Raw genomic sequence first — 19,808 nt, forward strand, 5'->3', positions numbered from 1 at the left:
TTTGTGTGCGGCGCGGAGGCCGGCGGCGCGGAGGCCGAGGCCGAGGCCGAGGCCCGGAGCTCGCGGGCCGCGCGGCGAGGCCGGCCCGGGGGCGGGCAGGGCGGCGGGGGGCGGCGGCGGCGGCGGCCCCGCGAGGGGCGGCTCGGCGGCGGCGGCGGCGGCGGCCGGTGCGGGCCGGGGGTGGGGGCGAGGGCCGGGCGCCCCCCCCGCGCGCCCCCAGCGCCCCCGCCCCCCCGGCCTGAGCGGGGCGGGCGGAGGAGGGAGCGGCGGCGGCGGCGGCGGCGGCAGCGGCGGCGGCGGCATTGTGCGCGCACCAGCAGCCCGGCCCGGGAGGAGCAGGACGCGCCGGGGCCGCCTCCTCCCGCACGGACCCATGAACCAGCCGGGCGGCGCGGCGGCTCCGCAGGTACGACGGGGGGCCGGGGGCATGCACCGCGCGGGGGACCCCGGGGGGCCGGGGCCCGGGGCGCTGCGCCACTTCATTGCAAGATTTGCAAAATGCAAAGTGCCTGGGCACGTTTGCGGGCTTTTTGTGGGCGCAAACCGGGGGGTCGGGGTCTGGGGAGCCCCCCCGGGCGCCGCGGGGCGTGAGGAGGCTGGGGGTGACGCGGGGGTCTCTTCGGGCCCCCACCCAGCGCCCCCTCCAGCCCCGGGCTCGGACCGGAGCCCAGAAAACAAAGCGGCGAGAGAACAGAGCAGCCATTTCAGTTTGGACAATTCACATTTTGCAAAAATGCAACCCCTTCCAGCTCTCCCCCCCTCCCCCCCAAATTTGCAATTTCTCCCTGACCCCCTCTGCGCTCGGGGGTCCCTGATGACCCCCCGGGAGGTCTTTCCCCTCTGGCCCCCCATCTTTGCAACAATCTTTTTTTTTTTTAGGCCATATTTCCCTTTCTCAATTTTTTTTTCTAATTTTTCTTCAAACGGTAGTTTTTTCCCATTAAAACGACGCCACCTAGAGGATACTATTTTGTAAATAAAAAAAGAAATTAAAATTGAAAAGAAATATTTTTTATTTCTTATTTTTTCAAAAGTTTGCACTATAAGGCAGTGGAAGGGGAAAGGATTCTTTTTTTTTCTTTTTTGGGGTGAAAATTTTCACTTTGATCTTTCTGGGAGCATGGAGACAATTTTTATTTCTGAAGCCAAATCCAGATAATATGTAAATGAAAATTAAGCTGGAATTTGAATGAATTCAGTTTTTGAGGGGGAGAAAGCAGAAAGCCTCCTAAAACCGAAGTCAATTTGGCTTCCTAACTCATTTTAGTTTGACAAAAAAACTAATTGGAATGAGGAAAGGAGGGAAATTGTTGAGTTTAGAGAAAACTGGGAGAATTGGCTTTATGAAGCCATTAGAAATTGTACTTCATTGTAATTTGGAACTTGTTTAGCCCAGTGGGCAGAAAAGACTAATTTTGCCATTTGGCAATATTTAAAGTTTTTCTGTTTTCAAGAGGGAAGGATTTAAAAGAGAAAATAGATCCTAAAATGTTGGCTTTGGACACACCCAAAAATTGTAGTTTTTTTTTTTTTTTTCCAATTTTGCATTTACATTTTACTGCATTTAAATCCCAAGGTTCTAAAGAAAAACAGAAACTGGAAAAGTTAGAGTGAAATCCTGTGTTTTTTTCCTGCATTTGTTGGGTTTTGTGTTGTTTTTTTTGTTTTTTTGTTTTTTGTTTTGATGGGATAATTAAGACTATTTTCTGATTTTGTTTCCTGAAAGGTCTAGGCATTTCTTTTTTTGTTGTTGTTTTATCTAGAAAATGTCAGGAACCTTTTTTGAGCAATATTCAGTGAAAAAAATGTAAATTCGTTACATTATACAAATTGAGTAGCCCACAGATTTGTAGGAGAGACCGCCATTAAAATAAGATATGCATAATTAACATTATTATGAAAAAACTAACAGTGGATTCACAGAAGCTCATTTTTTATGACATGCAACTGAATCAGTTGATAAAGACAAGGGTTGAAGAATCCTTGGTAGGAGAGAATTTTCTGTTCTCTGTGCTTGCTTACTCTTCCAATTTGAAAAATTTATTATTTTTTAAGAAATCCAGATTGGTTTTAGGCCTTCTTGATTGTGATGTGGGGTTGATAGTTCATTAGCATTTGGTATTTTTCACAAATTTGATTACTTTCAAAGGGGAAAAGAAAATCCATTCGCTTTGATCATTTTGGGGGGGGTCTGTGATTAAAAAAACGCAAATTTTACTGACTTAAGAAGGAAAGATAAAAGAAGGGAGGACAGAGAGGAGATGAAAATTTTGATTCTTACCATCTTCTCTAGTGGAACACTTAAGTTTGCTGAAAAAATGGGGTAAAACACCAATTCGGCTGATTCTAGTATCAAAATTTAATTTTTTTAAAAGGAAAAAAAATGAAAATAGACACAAAAGCCAGCCCCAAAGGTACTTGCCTTTGGAACATAAAAGCACAAATGCAAACAGTATTTGATGTAGTTTTTTGGCCTTAATATGAAATCAAATGAAGGTGAAAACAAAAATTTTTTTTTAGAGGACAAATATTGACTGAATTGAAATTTAACAGATGAAAATAAGGTACCCACCCGAAGTTGAAGGGTTATTTGTGATGAATTAGTATCTGGTTGAACTTGCTGGAGATTTTGAACCAAAAAAAAAAAAGTTTTAATTTTTCTGTTCAGAGGAGGGGGAAATATTGTTAGCATTGGCAGGGTGGGATCTTGGTGGAACCTTGTGTGGGGGTTATGGTGGGTCACACAGGGCTAGGACGGGAAACCCTGTGTCCCTTTCGCTGGCTACCAGCTGGTCTTGGAAAAAATGGTGGCCCCAGTTCGTGGATTCCCACCTCGTTTTGTGGGGATTCAAATTTCTGAGGGGATGCGAATTCTGTGAAATATATTTGACAGTGGCAGAGGTTCGACATTTCCCATCATCACCATTGCATTTGGGAGATTTTATTTTTTTAGTAACGACATCCTTCAGGGCTGACCGGCCATATTCTGACATATTTGGAATGAGTTTTTTTTTTTTTTAAGTAGCATAATTGAAAAAAATTTTTTTTTTTTTCTGTTGAATTATTTAGGCCGATGCCTAGGACGGTCAAAGAATTTGTAATTTCCAAGGGCTCTGTAGGCCTCATGAGACAGTAGGACTGAGTTTAGCAAGTGATGGAGGGGAGCTCTGCCCTGGGTTGGGGAGGGGTAGGTGGGCACCCCTACTGGGCATCTGAGAAAAAGTCAGGGTTGTAGATCACAGGTTATTTCTGGTGCAAGGAATGACAAATATTGCAGCACGTCCCTTTGTGTGTCCTGGGTCTCCTGACACACAACTCAGATTCCTTCAATTCCATTCTGTGAAATTTTGTTGTGTTGTCTATGGTTTCAAGGGGACCCCCGTGAGGAATTGAAAATCATTTCTGTTTTGTAGACTTGTGTTTTCCTTTTATAAAAAAAAAAAAAAATTGGTTATCCTGATCATGTTTGTTGTAAAGGAAATAGAGGTGCGTGATGGTACTGTTGGGGGCGGGGTCAGTTCTCTTTTGTTTCTATTGGCGTCTCCCAGGACTGATATCTGACCTAGGCCTTGGCCTCTCTCACCTATTTTAGATGGAAGTGTGACCAGAAATGGATATATGAGCTCATTTTTATTAACCTATGTCTGTTCACCAAACTCTCTTATAATATTGGGCAAAAAAATCTGGCGAATTGGACTCGAGGGGTGGTAATTTGATGATGGGCTGAGTTATTTTGGTGAAAGATCATTTATACTGTTTTACAGTAGAGACTCTTATTACTTAATGTTTTGCTTTTCTGCCTAAGGAGTTTTTTTTTTTTTTCTAATAAGGTCTGAAATTTCAAGGGCCTGCTTTACAGCTTGACTTTGGACCAAACTAGGAAAAAGGGTTTGCTTATACTTTCAGCCCTGCACAGAGGTGAACTTGAACAAGGGCTCTTGCTTTTGCAGAAGAAAAGCAACAAAGATGGCTGGTCAGCATAAGGCTGACTTCTCCCTGGTTCTAGAAAATAAACAGCCAGTGGTTTGTTTCATTTGAGAAACAGAGTTTAAAAACTCCTCCATTGTCACATACAGTCCCCCCCCCCCACTTTTGACTCCGCTCTTGGCATGCTGCTACCTCTGACCTCAGAATCCTCATGTCTTCTCCTTGGTGGGGTGATAAGAACTTCCCCTGCCGTGTTTTAGTGGATGTATAAGCTGACTTTCCGTGGTCGTGGTGAAAATTTAAATTTTTTCCATGCTCTTGTTATGTTTGGGGTCAGTAGTGTCTCCTCCCTGGTGATGTAAAGTGAAGTGGCCTTGTGGGTCCACAGGAGCCCTAGTTCACCCAAGGTCTTGCTGTATGACCTTGGACAAATCACTTTTTCCTTCTGAGCCTCAGTTTTTGAGAGCTTTGGATCAGAACAAGGATAATAATAAATAGGTTTCATCCCTGATTCTGACTTCAAGTGATTGTCTGTAGCTGCCGACAGCACTGTGTTGAGAAGGATTCTGAGGTCCCATCTGGATGCCCGGGTTCTGGAGAGAGAGAGGGGTGCCGTGTGCATCACAGAGCAAGGACTGCACCTCTTACTGGCCATACTCAGGGCTAGGTCGCGGATCGTGACCCACTGTAAAATCAATTTCGTGGCTCACGGTCAGCGTAAAAAAAGAACGGAATGGAACATAGAAGGACACCAAAGGGCAGAGGCATAGCACAGTATGGAAGGTAAGTGTTGTCTCACGAAACTTCTGTTTTATTTCCGTGTGCCGATCCGTGTGCACGATAAATGTAATTCCTACCGTTAAAGGAGTTGGCAGGGTAGTGGACTGATGACCACCTTGATGTGCTGCAGATACCGTGCACTTTCCCAGTTCGACTCTTCTTTTCTCACTTATTATCCCAGTTGACTTTGACGTGAACCCTGTGGAGTAGGTGTCCTGTGCCACATGGTTTGTCCCCTGGCTGAGCCTGCCTTTCGGGCCACTGGGAAGAAGTCTCAGCTGCCCGGTGGTTGGGCACACACCCCAGCTTGTTGGCCTTGGAGAAGCCTGGAACGACAGGTGCTAGAGGGAAGGCAGCATCTCTGCCGCCTTCTCTTGCCGGAAAGGAGATTTTTTAAGGAACCTGGAATACCCGTCTTGGTGGGAGAGCGAGCAGCCACACTTACTTTTTCTTCCGCACTTTTACTTCAAATTGCCGTAGGAGTTTTTCTGGAGTTAGAGCCTTTGTGTTTGCGCTGTATTTAAATTTTAATCGGACTCTGTGAGTGTCTATATTTTGATGTATGCGCTTCCTAAAAACTCCCGAGTTGCTCTGTCTCCTCATCTGTTACGTGTTTCAGACCGGCACTGTCCCATGGAAATAGAATTTGAGTCACAAATGTGAGCCACACACATAATGTTAAGCTTTCTGGTGACACCTAAAGAAAGTAAAAAGAAACAGGTGGAATTAATTTTAATAATATGATTATTTAACCCAGTGTATCCACAGCATACCATCCTTTCGGTATCTCATTCATATAAAGAATTGTTAGCGTGATATTTTATAGTCTTTCTTTGGGAGCTATTAAGTCTTTTCTGACTAGCCACATTTCATGTGCTCAGTAGCCACATGTGGCTTGTGGCTTCCGTCTTGGACAGCACAGGGCGAGACCAGTGTTCCATCTAGTTGTTGTTATGGGGTGGCCTCGGGAGGTTAGTGACACATCTTTCAAAGCTCTTGGTTTTGTTGGTGGGCCTTCCTTCCTGAGCCCTAGATGCTCTGTGGTGGTGCAACCTATAGTGGTGAAGAGTTCTGCCGTTTAGCCTCTTCTGGCTGAAGTGGTCCACATCTTGTATTTGTCCCAGAGCAGTCTTCTGCCAGGATCAGGCCAGAACACTTTAGTTAAACATGACAAATGATGGCTAGAAACCCCAGGATGATGTGTCTCGGCATGCGTGCCCTTGAAGTTGAGAAGTACAGGTGCAGGGGGTGGGTTTTAAATAAAGTATGGCCTAAAGAAGGATGAAGATGTCGGAAGACAGCAGGTGGGAAGGACCAGGATTGGGATCTGAGAGGAAGGAGGACATTGCGGGGAGAGATGGTCTGTCAGTGGGATCCGTGTCTGAACTGAACATGGGACCACCCAAGAATCCCCCCTGGATGGGCCTCAGGGCCTTAGGTCAGAAGCATAGACAATTTCTGACGTCTGCCCAGTTGGTGAAATGGAAAGCGGGATTTGAGGTCAAGCAGACCAGAGTTTGGAATCCTACCCCATGGCATGGTTAGCTTTGTGTTACTTTGGGAAAGACACTCCTGGTTTTGGAGCTACAGCTTGTGTATCTGGAAAAAGGTGGGTAATCATCCTGACCTTGATGGGTTGATTTACGATTAAATGGAGCGGCACGTGGGAAAAGACCCAGCCAGTCCTTGGAAGATGGTTCTTAGAAGGCGGTCATCACATGTTAGTTACCTCTTGACCCAGTGGCTGGCGGGTCTCTGTTGGGGGATATCAAGTTGCAGTGACCACAATTTTGATAGTTCTGGAAACCTGGGGGCTTATCTTTAATAAGATGGAGTTAGGCAACAACAGAAACTGTCCACTTCTTTGGTTGTTGCTCTAAAAACAGACCAGGATGAGACGTCTCCTGGACCTTACGCGTCTTGTCAAAGTGTTCTTAATGCTTTCATTCCAGGGATGCTCTAGCTCCTCTGAATATTTCTGGATTTGTTGCAAAGCCTGTGGCACAGTCTTTAAAAGGGATAAATCTTAATCCCGGGCGAACTGTGTACCTTCGAGCTTCTGTTCCCCCTGGGCCTCCTGTCTTTAGGGCCCTTCCCCTTATTCATCTCTGCTTGGAGGAGCCAGAACAGCCCCCTCAAGACCCCGTACATGCCCTGTTCTGTGTAGCCCCCCACACCGGTCCGGGTGGACTTCATCCGTGCCCACCCTGCAGTACTTCCCAAATACTGTGGGCCCACAGATGAGAGTTGCTTGTTTGCATTTCTCTCTCTCCAACCAGCTTGTGAGTTCCTTGAGGGCAGAGAGCATGGGTTATTCATTTTAGGGTCTGGCACAGAGCAGCAGCTCAATAAATATTTGATGACTTAATTTGATTTTTGGAAATAGCTCAGATCAGTCAGATTTGAGTCTAGTGAAGAGTCGGTGACCAATTTGGGTTTGGCCATTTGGTCAGAAGCACTGTTTTACTAGGGAGCCCTAAGCACCTTTTTTTTTTTAGAGCTGGAGTAATCAATCAGAGGGGACTCCTTGAATGGGGATAACACTCCTTTGAATTTTACACATTTTGGGGAGTTTTAAAAGAGTTTCCCACCCCCTTCACTCACTCCTCTTGTATAAACAATTTCTTTAAAATGGATGAGGGGCCAGGTAGGGTCATCATCCAGATGGCTAATTGGCAGGTACAGCGAATGGTCTCAGCGTTTCTAGGGAGGTGGAAATGGGGAAAACCTTGAGGTACTAGGTACTGTGTTTGCTTTGGGAGCTGGTTGTCTTGGTCATGGGCCCAGGAACGGGGCATCGGGGGGCTTTCTGCAGAACACCTGCAACACCTTAACTGTAGCCGCTAAATGTGTGACTCCATGTTCAATCAGACCCCATCTTTGGTCGGATTGTGGTTTGCATTATGCCAAAGATTCAAGGAAAATCTATGGGAGAAAATTGAGAACGTTCTGTTTATTTGCTTAATTTTTTTTTCTGTAAGCTTTATAAAACACTGTCACTTTTCACACTTTGGGCCCAGCCCAGCAAGTGAGCACAGGATCCCAGTCTGAGGGAGACCGTATTTCCTCGATGGTCATGTTCCAACATATTCATATTTCTGAAATTAGGATGTGTCTTACAATAGATGTTTCCTGTTAGTACATTCCCTCTTATTTTCTTCTCCACCAAAAGCTGTTACAAAACCCATGGTGTATTTAACAGTTGAAGGCATCTTGGAATTGAGGTAGGGTGTCGTGTTCCTGGTGGGGTGGGATGTGACATGAGGGACTTCCAGTTCTGCTCGTTTACCTCACTTAGCTCTGGGCGTGGCTTCTCCACTCGTGCAGTGAGGACAGGACTTGGCCTTGGGGAGGAGCATCTGGAACTTTGAATTAGTACCCCTTTCCTTCTATGTCTTTGGGTGGGTTTCATAACTTTGCTGTGCCCCTTCTCTGAAAGGTGTAAGAAGCCCATGGCGGGGGGGGGAGGTTTAGTGTCCTGCCCATGGTGGAATACCAGTTTGACATTTCCAGGGTAGAACAAACAGGTCGAAGTTGAAGGGATAAGGCTTGGCTTCCCTCTCTGCTCCGCTGCTTTATTGATCTCTGCCAGAGTTCTTGATTTCCCTGCACTTTGATTTCCTTATGTGTAAAGTGGGGATGATGGGGATGATGGGGATGGATGATACCCTCAGCACTGGGTTCTTGTAAAAAGTTGTGAGGGATAGTGAGAAGAAAGCTTTGTAAAGGGCAGGGTGCTTTTCACTTGCAACATGTTATTTATACAACGTCTAGTCCAGGGCTGGTAAATAAGTAATATATACATACTGCTGCCCCTTATTTTCAAGCCTGTGGCAGACATTGCTAATCGACATGAAGCCGGTTTGTCATTCCTGATCTAGTTACACACACACACACACACACACACGCACGTGCGCGCGCGAAGAGAGGTGCAGTTCCTTGCCCAAAACCTCGGTGACTAGGCCGAGGTGGAACTTGAAGCCTCATATTTCCTAACTCCTCAACCAATGCTTTTCCTATTACTTGCACATATGCTGTGTCAAAAGAAATTAAAGTTAATTTGGTCTTGAGAAATAGTGAGAGGATTCTGGCTCCTCCCTTCCCTCCCTGTTATAATTAGATACCCTTGGGGTTGTCATCAAAGCAGGGCTGGGTGACCTGCTTCTTTGCCTGATCCCAGAGTGATCAGATTTCAAAGGGGGAGTTGCTGGTGCCTGGGCCACTGGGTTGGGCAGTGTCCCTCACTCACTCGTGTAGTATAGATGACATGGCTGAGGGGCAAGGCAGGCCCTCGGTTCCTGGACCATAACCTGGGTTTGCGACACGTTTGCTGTTGGCACGCTTTTAATACCGCAGATGAGTTTCTCAGCCCCCAGAATCCCAGTTTCTGCATCTGGGAAATGGCTTGGAAATTGTCCTTCACAAGAATCAAATGAGGGGGGGTATTTGAAAATGCTTATTTGTTCATTTATTTTATTTTTTTTTAAATACTTTATTTATTTGAGACAGAGAGCATGAGAGGTGGGTGAGAGGCAGAGGGAGAAGCAGACTCCCCGCTGAGCAGGGAGCCCGATGCGGGACTCGATCCCAGGACCCTGGGACCATGACCTGAGCCGAAGGCAGACGCTTCACCGACTGAGCCACCCAGGCCCTATTTATTCATTTATTCATTTATTTTGAAAATGCTTTTTAGACCGGAAGCCCTACATAGGTGTTATTTTTTTACACATGGATTTTTCTAACTAGCACTGGTCACTAATTGTAAGTGCCCTGTTGGGAGATTATGTAAACTCGAAGTCACAGATGGGTGCCGACGAGGTGAGTTGGTCCCTTTGCTTGTTTAATTTTATATGCCGGCCGAAGGTTTAAAGGGTTTGGGGTTTTGTAGGCCTTGGGTGGGTCTGTACTTTCCCTGTCCAGTCAGTTCCCACGTTTCAATCACATATGTGACCTGCTGGGTGCTGAGCCTCTGTTTGTTTATCCAATAAGTGGGAGAACAGTCCGCTCGTATCCCTGACGGGCTTCCTGCAAGCATCATGTGAGTTAATGGATTCAAAAGTGCTTCATAAACAGCGAAGAGCTGGAGAAACATGTTGGTGACAACTCCTTTCTTTTCTTAAAAAGGAAAGGAGGGAGGCCGAGGTGAGGATGGTATTGAGTCCACAGAAAAATGATAAAAATAATTTGGCTGACACAGCAGAAGGAGGCTTCATATACAAGCTAAAGAGAATAAATGGAGTCAGGTGATACTTGGCGCCCCAGCCAGCTGTAGAAAACCTGGGAAAACCCGCTTTCTAGTGAAGTGAGCTCTGTGTCAGGGATGGAATCTTCAATTCCCTGGGGCCAGCCCTAGTCCTGGGGGAATCGGGGGACCCAGGGGTGGGGGAGGAAACCCCCATGGGTGGAAATGAGTCCTGCAAAGTGGAGGAGGCCTGGGAGTGTCCCTGGGCAAGCCCCTGGCTGGTGGTTTGCTAGCATTCAAGGTCAGCTGTTTTGGCTAGCTCGCTGGATATGTTATTGTCTGAGACAGCATGCCCCAGGGGCTAGCCATTCTATCACTCAGGTTTGAGCCTCCACCGGACAAATTCCCACCAGCCCCAACATTTTTGTAGTGAATTAAGGATGGGAATTTTTATCAGGTGAAATTTCGCAGAGAGTTTGCGTTTTGCTTTATTTTGGGCTCAGAGTGTTGTGAGCTAAGTGGACATAGCCGGGGCACTTAGAATACCCAGAGAGAATAGATACATTTTTGGATGCTGGAGATTTTGTTGTTTTAAATTTCATCAACTGGGAAAAATAACTAAAAATTTAAGTGTGTTTATGTGGGCGTTTCTTGTAATGTATGCTGGAAAAGCAGAAAGTGAAACTGATCTGAAAGAAAACTGAAACTGGCCTGGAAGGAGGCCCCAGGGAAGGGTAACTTCCCTGGGGGGCTACTGGCAGGAATTGGAATTTGTTGTAAGGCTAGTCATCTTTTTGGATCTGGGCAGTCTAGAGCTAGAGGGTCTGTAGAGATGCCTGTGCTGTCCAGTGTGTATTGGTAACCACTGGCCGTGGCTCTCGAGCAGTTGAAGTGTGGCTCGCTGGAAATGTAAAATCCACACCGGACTTTGAAGCCTTCATAGGAAAAAAAGATTGTAAAAGATTTCAGTAATAATTAAAAAAAAAAAAAATACTCATTACAAGTTAAAATCATAGCCTTTTATATATTGGGTTAAACAAAATACTTATTAAAATTAATTTCGCTTTTTTTTTTTTTAGAACAATGTGGCTACTAGAAAATTTGAAATGACCTATGTGGCTTGTATTATATTTCTGTTGGACAATGCTGGTCTAAAGATCCACTCCCCCCAGAGAGGGAGCGTGGCTTTCCCAGGGTCACACAGCAGCTTGCTTCATCAGGTCACTGGTGAAGAATTCAAGATTCAGAGCTTGGGATTGAGAAGAAGGCTGATGTGGTCGTATAGGCATCAGCATAAGTAGGTGGTTAAATGGAGGGAATTTATGAGAGAGAGAAAGAGATTGGTAATTTAGGAAGAAAAAATTAAACTGTTTTCCACTTTGCTTATTCATTCCCCTAAACATTAATTAAACACTTTGGAAGAAAGTAAATCTAACAAGACAAGCAAAAACAAATCTAAAAGATTACCCCCCGGCAATCTCTCCGCTTGCCAAAAAATTCCAGTCTATTTAGTCTTTGGGGTTTAACCAGGGTTTATGAATCAGAGTGTAGTTCAGGGCTGGTTTGGGCATAGAAACCTGGGTCACATTAGGGGCTATGGATTTAGGGTCCTGAGTGGCCACAGGCCATTCTCTTGAGTGCTAAGTCATGTCTGCTCTATGCACAGATTTGGGAAGTAAAGCTTCTGGAAGACCCAGAGGGCACATTGCTGCAGAGGACAGAGCTGGCAGGGTGGGGAGGTCATCTAGCTCCCCTGATCTCCAGCCTGGTCTGGGTGGGCTCAGCTAGCCCCAGTGGGGTCGGGGGGTGCGGCGTAGGGGGTGGGCGGGGAGGGCTAGACTTGAACACAGGTCTCAAACTTTGTAGCCTAGTTCTCTTGCTGTTAGTGTTTTGAAAGGAGTTTGAGCCACGTGTTGGAAATTCCACCTTACAAACTTGTTTTGCTCAGGATCTGTTTCTATCGAAAGGCTGAAGTTGAGCATTCTTACTTATCTCACTTGATTTTTGCAAAATAGAATTTTTCTGCCTTGAAGTACAGTAATCATTGCACATTTGCCAAGTGCTTCTTATATGCCAGGTGCTGGACTTACCATTTAACATCTATTATCTCAGTTAATACAGTCACCCTGGAGAGTAAGGGTATTTATTTATTTATTTTTAATATGAGGGGGTTGAGAATCAGGGGTGAAAGGGTACACAGCTAGTAAGGGTGGTTGCCTTCAAAGTCAGATGATTGCCAGAGATGAGGCTCACAAATAGCCCTTTGAGCTGCAGAGTCTTACCATTCACCCTTACAGTTGAGGTTATACTTGACCAAGTTGTGGCATTGGTGATTGGCTAGGACTTGAACCCAGCTCCCTCGGATGCCCTCCCCTTCGCTGTGGGGCTGAACTGGACCCCGGTGTCTCAGGAACTTGCCCTCCCCATTCCGTGGGGCCTGGATCTGGGCCTCCCAGGCCCCCATTCCCCAGCTCCCTGCGCTCCTCGGCGGGCCAATGGCTTGTGTGTTTCATGAGCACAGTGCCTTTAATACTGCGTTTGAAAACAGTTGCAGAAGGTTTGCTGTAATTAATTACATTTGACATACTTGGAACCGGGGCCTCCTGGATTCAGAATGCAAATTTATGCCCAGACAGATGTAAGGTATGCTTGGAGCCAAGAGCTCTGGCACGTCCTAGCCAGGGCCTGCGGTGATGCTGGCTGTCCTCATGGGACTCCTGTCACTGGCAGTAAGCAGTGGAGGCGGGACTCAAACTCAGGGATACCTGGAGTCCACAGGCTGTTGGAGGAGAAATAACTCTGGGCTTCGGGGTGGGAACCATAGTCTCTAGTCTGAGCCCTGCTTCTAACTCAGCCGGAGTCTGGGGTAATTTCTTTCTCTCTTTGAGCCTCAGTTTCCCCTCTTACGCAGTCAGGGCTTGGACTAGTTGCTCAGAAAGCATGTTCTGTTAGTTTGTTCAGGGGCAGGAGGGCAGTTAATCCAAGTCAGAGCTTGGAGGGCTGGCGTTTGGAAGTATAAATAGCAGAAGTGAGAAAGGCATGGAACAGGAAGGTAAGCAGGAGGCTGTTGGAACAGACAAGAGAAGTGTGCCAGACCTGAAATTGAGCATAAGATGTTACTGATATCCAGGGCTCCCAATAGAGCGGTCATGCATTCAGCCTCAGACTCCTCTTAACATCTTTATTAGATACTTACTGCTGTGTAACAAGTCACCTCAAAACTTAGTGGCTTAACACAACACTATTTACTGTCTCCCGTGGTTTTGTGGGTCAGGAATTTGGGAGTAGCTCAGTTGGTTGGTCTGGTTTAGGGTCTCTCTCTGATTGTGGTCATGCAGTGGCCAGGGTCATCTTAAAGTCTTCTTCACTCTCATGTCTAGTGCCAGGGTTTGAAAGACTTGAACACTTGGAGTTCCTTGGGCATCCATCCGTCCATCCGTCCGTCCGTCCATCCATCCATCCATCTCATGGGGTCTTTCCAGCATGGAGGCTTCATACATGGCCTGACTTCTATATGGTAACTTGAGTCTCCCAAGGCACATGTCCCAACAGAGGTAGAGCCAAGCAGACCCAGTGTCTCCTTTTATGATTTAGTGTCAAGTCATGTAGCATAACTTCTACCTCAATCTACTGGTTGAGGCGGTTATAGAAATATGCCGCATTTCAAGAGGAGAGACATAAGCCCCACCTCTCTATGGAGTTGCAGCAACATCACATTGAACGTGTAGGAGGGGGATGTATATTGGTGTGGTCATCTTTGGAAGATACAAGCTTCCATACCGTCTGTCTACCCATCAGTCCCTCTGTCTAGCTATTCATCTCTCCATCCTTCTCTACCCACCCACCCATTCACCCGTATAATCTTTCTGTCCTTCAGATGTGTGTCCTTCTTATGACTATCTGTTCATCCATCCATCTACCCCATTCAAATCACCTGACACATTTTGAGTACCTGATATGGGCCAGATACAGCTAGGGTGCTTTCACTGATGAGCTCAAAGGGGAGAATGAAGCTAATAATTATTGAGAACTTTCTCAGTATTAGTTTCTTTATTCCCCAAATAACTCCATGACATAGAATTTCATCATGTCTGTTTTACAGGTGAGGAAACGGGGCACAGCGAAGCCAAGTAACTTGCCAAGGGTCATTCAGGTAATTAGTGCCAGAGGCAGAATTTGAACTCAGGACTCAGCAGTTCACACGGCCCCCGGCTGACTCCATTCTGGTTTGTTTTAAGTGTGAGATGGCTGTACAAGAGCTGATTCTTGCTTTTATTTTTCTTCCAAGTGAAAATAGGTTCTTTTTCCCCCCGATTATAAAAATAATACATTCATTACAAGAACTTTAAAGCAGTACAGAAAAAATATGATTGTTCCTTAAAAAAAATGACCCCAAATCCTACCACCCAGAGACAACCACTGTTCACATTTGATCAACATTATTTAAGTCATCTCTCTGCATATTTAAATATATATGATTACAGTTTTATTCAAATGGGATTATATTCTACATGCTGTTCAGCGTCTGCTTTCTTTTTTCTTTTTAAACTCCTGGATATCTTTCTGCATCAGTAAATAGAGATCTTCATTATTATTTTATTGACTACATTGTATTTCTACTGTATATATGTCCCTGAACTCGGTGCCCTATTGGATTTTGGTTATTTCTAATCTCTTTACGTGCAGGGTTTCTTGCTTGTGTGGTCATCTCTTTATCATCACTCTCTAAGAGGCCGATTGCTAAATCATATCATACTCGCATCCTGCAGGTGATAGCGATTTACCTTTCTACGAAGAGATTGGGAGTGCTCATCTTATACATCCAATACAAATGGCCATCACCTTGTATTGCCACTGTTCTTAATTGTTGAGGTCTTGATGGGCAAACTAATGAGGTTGAACATTGCCTGGTGTACTTTTATTAGCCACTTGCATTTCTTCTTTTGTGAATTGCCTGTTCAAGCGTTTTGCCTATTTTTCTCTTGGGGTGTTTATCTTTTCCTTAATTTTTTTTGTAAAGCTCTTTGGATTTTAGAGATACTGACTCTTTGCTATTCAGATTCCAAGTATTTCTTGTCCTAGACTTTTTTTTTTAAGTGCAGTTTAGAAGTGGTTGAATAAAATGTTTACTTTTAAAAAAATTAATTAATTTGACAGAGAGAGAGACCGAGAGCGTGCGCACGCCTGTACAAGCAGGGGGAGCAGCAGAGGGAGAGGGAGAAGCAGGCTCCGTGCTGAACAGAGAGCCTGATGCGGGGCTTGATCCCAGGACCCTGGTGTTATGACCTGAGCCGAAGGCAGACACTGAGCCACCCAGGCACCCCTAAAATGTTTACTTTTAAAATGCTTCCATTTTTGTGTTTTGGATTCTGACTATATTTTTTTTGGTGTCACAGTTGAAAAGACTTGCCCACATTAAGAATTTATAGCAAAAAAGGCAGCCTACACAGTGGAAGAAAATATTTGCAAGTCATGTATCTGAGAAAGGGTTAGTTTCCAGAATATATAAAGAATCCCCTACAATTTGACAACAAAAAACGGAATAACCTGATTTTTAAGAAAATGGGCAGAGGACTTGAACATTTTCCCAGAGAAGATAATACAGATGGCCAACAAGCATATGGAAATATACTCAACATCACTGATCATTTGAGAAATGCAATTTAAAACCGCAATGAGCTGTCACCTCACACCCATTAGGATAGTCACTGTAAAAAGAAAAAGAAACAAAGTAAGTGTTGGTGTGGAAAATTTGGAACCCTGTGTACTGTTGGTGCAGCTGCGATGGAAAACAGTATGGTGGTTTCTCAGAAAATTAAAAATGGAATTATCATATGATCTGGCAATCCTGCTTCCGGGTATCTATCCAAAAGAATTCAAAGCAGGATCTCAAAGAGGTAATTATACACCCATGTTGATTGCAGTGGTATTTACAATAGTCAAGAGGTGGAAGTAACCCATATGTTCATTGATGGGTGAGTGGATAAGCAAAATGTGGTCTGTACATAAAATGGAATATTATTCAGCCTTAAAAAAGAAAATCCTGTTATATGATAAAATATGGCTAAACCTTGAAGACACCGTGCTAAGTGAGATCAGCCAATCACAAGAAGACAAGTACTGTGTGATTCCACTCAAATGAGACATCGAAAGTAGTCGGAACTCATAGAAACAGAAAGTAGAATCGTGGTTTCCAGGGGAAGGGGGAGATGGGGAGTTGTTGTTCAATGGGTATAGAGTTTCAGTTTTGCAAGATGAGAAAGTTCTAGAGATCTGCACAACTCTGTGAATATACTTAGCACTCCTGAACTGTACACTTAACAATAGCTGAGGTGGGGGGAGAAAAACCAAAGTTGAACATTTATGTTGCCTCACAAATCAGTTTGTTTTCTAGGAATGTACACAGAAGAAATAGCTGTGTTTGTATACCATGGGAGATGTACATGAGTGCTCGTAATTGTTTATAGGATTCAATACCTGGCAACAAAAAAAAGAAGTTAAAAACCATTCATCCTTATTTCTTCTATTATTTTATACAGCTAGTTTTCTTACATTGACATTGTTTATCTATTTGGAATATATTTGCTTTAGAGGAGGGGCATAGAGATCAGGCTCTTTTTTTTTTTTTTTTTTTTTTTCCTAAACGGCTAGCTTCTTGCTCTAACACCAGTAACTGAATAATTCATCTTTTCCTCCTGGATTTGAAATGTCATCTTTACCTTATACTAAATTTACATGTTCTTGGGTCTCTTTCTGGACTCTGACGTTCCCTGGGTGTACAGGTATAACTGTTTTAATTTGGCCACTTATAGATAAGCTTGAGCACGAGAATCGTATCTTAAGAACTGACCTGTAAAGTAGCATGTACGTTGCCAGGTGTGTTACCGGGCTGGGGCTGCTTTCTGGCGGGCTTTTTCACGGGGCTGACTCTCTCCGTTATCCAGACTGGCCCAAGTGCCACTGTAGATAAGAAACCGAAGTTCAGTGAGGTGAGATAACTTGCTGTAGGTTGTAGCTCATTGGTGCTCTCATTCACCACGTCTGGGAAGTGGCAGAGCAGAGACTGGAGCCTGAGTCCGACTTCTGCGTCTGTGGAGTTCCTTTAAGAACACGCTGGCTCTCTCGGATGCCCGGATCTCTCTCCCTGGGGACCATACATGCTCTGGCACAGAGGGGTGCTAATATATGCTTGCTAAAGTGCATGGGAAGCAGTCGTCATGGCTTATTCAAAACAGATATTCCTGAACAGATTACTCCCTGGTTGCAGTTAGATATATGCTAATATTTGTTTTAATCATTAATTTTTAAAGAATTAAAGTAAGCTAATGATATTACAGAGAAATCAGAAAATAAGGAAATGAAAAGACTATGTTAAATAAATCCCAGCCCTCTTACAGTCACTATTAAAATTTCGGTGTATTTCCGTCTAGTTATCTTATAAGCATATTTTTATTTATTTGAATCATAAATGTATTAGTTTTGCCTCCTGCCTTTTCCTTCCCCCATCTTTACTTTGTCTTCCTAATTGTCATTTTTAAAGATTTTTTTTTTATTTTTTATTTGAGAGAGAGAGAGAGAGAAACAGCATGACAGGGGAGAGGGTCAGAGGGAGAAGCAGGCTCCCCGCTGAGCCGGGAGCCTGATGTGGGACTCGATTCCAGGACTCCGGGACCATGACCTGAGCCGAAGGCAGTCGCTTAACCAACTGAGCCACCCAGGCGCCCCTAATTGTCATTTTTAAAGACTGCATACTATTCACAGAAAAGAGTGAACATGGCTTATTTAACCCATATTCTATTGTTGTACATTTAGATTGGGTCTGATTTTTCTCTTATAAAGTTCCACTGTAATGAACAATTTCATAAATAAGATACTCTGATATTTTAAAGCCCTCTCCTTTGGATATATTCCCGAAGATAGATTACTGGGTCAAGGGTAGTTACTAGTTTGACATATTTCCGTATATCCTGCCCCTTTTGGACCAATAATTGGTAGTAGGCTTTGGGAAACTGTTGATTTGGAAAAGAAATCTAGTAAATTCTTCTTTTTTTTTTCTTTTTAAGATTTTATTTATTTATTTGACAGAGACACAGCGAGAGAGGGAACACAAGCAGGGGGAGTGGGAGAGGGAGAAGTAGGCTTCCCGCTGAGCAGGGAGCCGGATGCGGGGCTCGATCCCAGGACTCTGAGGTCATGACCTGAGCCGAGGGCAGTTGCTTAATGACTGAGCCACCCAGGCACCCCGAAATTACTATACTTCTATATATTATTTTTCTGTTATGAAATTGTTCATTACAGTGGAACTTTATAAGAGAAAAACTAGACCCAATCTAAATGTGCAACATTTACTAAAAAAAGTTTCACTGACTTTATTATTATGAGAGGGGTTCATGTTCAATGAGGAAACCTAGAATATATATGCACAAAAGAAAAGACTTTATAATTGCACACCCCTTCAAGATGTTAATTTCATGTCTGTTCTTACGTTATTTACTTATACGAGTATTAATTTTTCAGTAAATTATTTTTAATCTCATTTTACTAGCCAGAATTCTCTAATAACTAGTTATTCCGCATTTATGCTGATAAACCATTTTTGGATGATGATCCTTCCTCTTTTAAGATCTTAAATACCTTTTGAATTTATTTAGCCATTAAATATTTGTCCTTATTATGGGTGACGACCCTTGATAGGTGCCAAGGTGATAAATCAATATGGATTCTGTTCACAGCCATATATAATGTGCTATAGAAAGTGTTCAGTGTTCTAAGACTAGTTGCTGAGGGTGTTTCGTGGAGGGAAAGATGAATCCTGGAAAGAGAATCCAGGGCAACTTCCTGGAGGAAGTGGTATTTGAGTGTGGCTTTGAAGGACAGATGGGATTTGAGGGTCTGAAGATTGGTCTGTGCGAAGAAAGGGAGGGAGCAGAGCATTCTGGGCCAATGAAATAATATGCATCATCAAAGAAAGATGAACTTTGGTGATTTTTTTAGCGTTGTGTATTTATTACTATAAATCTAATTCTTTCAAAGCTGGTGAGTCATAAAATTCTGGCCAAATGTGATTATCCTTTATGTGGGCCCACCAGAATGTTCAGTTAATCAGGACTCTTGTCTCTGAGGGGGTGCGGGACGGTGGGGGGTTTAGAGGGGAAAGATAGCAGGTAGGGGAAGTTAGGGGAAGAAAGTCAATCTTTGGTAATCTGGCCTCAGGTCAGAACAGTGTTCTCACTCTGCAGAGTGCTTTTGCAGATACGGTCTCACTCCTGCCTCCTGGTATCCAGACAGAACTGACCTCTGCAGGGCCTGTGCCCTGCTGGGCAGCAGCAAATCATACTTTCATGACTGACCCACTGGAAGAAATGCATTTTATATCAGCATCTTATACCCGTGGACTCATCTAAGTACAGCAAAAGCAAGCAACTGATATTTACACTTAACTACTTGCAACGCATTTGGATACTTTTTAATTCTCTCTTTTATTAAAAAAAATGCTGGCTGTGACTCATTAAATTGATTTCAAGACCCAACAATGGGTCTTCCAGGTGCTCCTGCCAGGACCTCCCAGGTGTCCTGAGCAGGTGGAACCTAGAGCCCCTTTACCCCTCCTGTCCAGCAGGTCAGGAACAGATCAGAAATGTCCTGCCTGCCTGGCTTCCCCATCCTCAGGATGAATACTGATCTTGGTAACTTCCCATTGAAGATATGAGTGCACGAAGCAGGCAGCTGGGGAGCTCCTGGATGGGCGAACTGAACTTGGAGATGGGCTTGGAGCGGCTTCCCACAAGTGACTAGACGTCTCGGGTTTCCAAGGAGTCCCAGGGAAGAAAACCATTAGTGGGGATGATCTTGGAGAGGCATAGGGTTATGGTCTTTTTTTTTTCTCTTTTGCATATACTAAGTTTTCTTCATGGAACAC

The 19,808-nt window shown here is 44.3% G+C and overlaps 1 protein-coding gene across 15 annotated transcripts in view; it reads left to right on the forward strand.

Annotated features, from left to right (window-relative positions):
• The first annotated feature begins 238 nt into the window (after positions 1-238).
• The window catches only part of ZNF618 (zinc finger protein 618), a 177,008-nt gene continuing 157,438 nt past the window's right edge, over positions 239-19,808 (forward strand). For all 15 annotated transcript variants that reach the window (XM_078061644.1, XM_078061648.1, XM_078061645.1 and 12 more), the window contains exon 1: positions 239-406. In XM_078061644.1, coding sequence (XP_077917770.1) covers positions 374-406 — 33 coding nt within the window. In that variant the 5' untranslated portion in view covers positions 239-373. The remainder of the gene's footprint in view (positions 407-19,808) is intronic.

The sequence above is a fragment of the Halichoerus grypus genome, chromosome 14 (genome assembly GCF_964656455.1).
Source record: "Halichoerus grypus chromosome 14, mHalGry1.hap1.1, whole genome shotgun sequence".
Lineage (NCBI taxonomy): Eukaryota > Metazoa > Chordata > Mammalia > Carnivora > Phocidae > Halichoerus > Halichoerus grypus.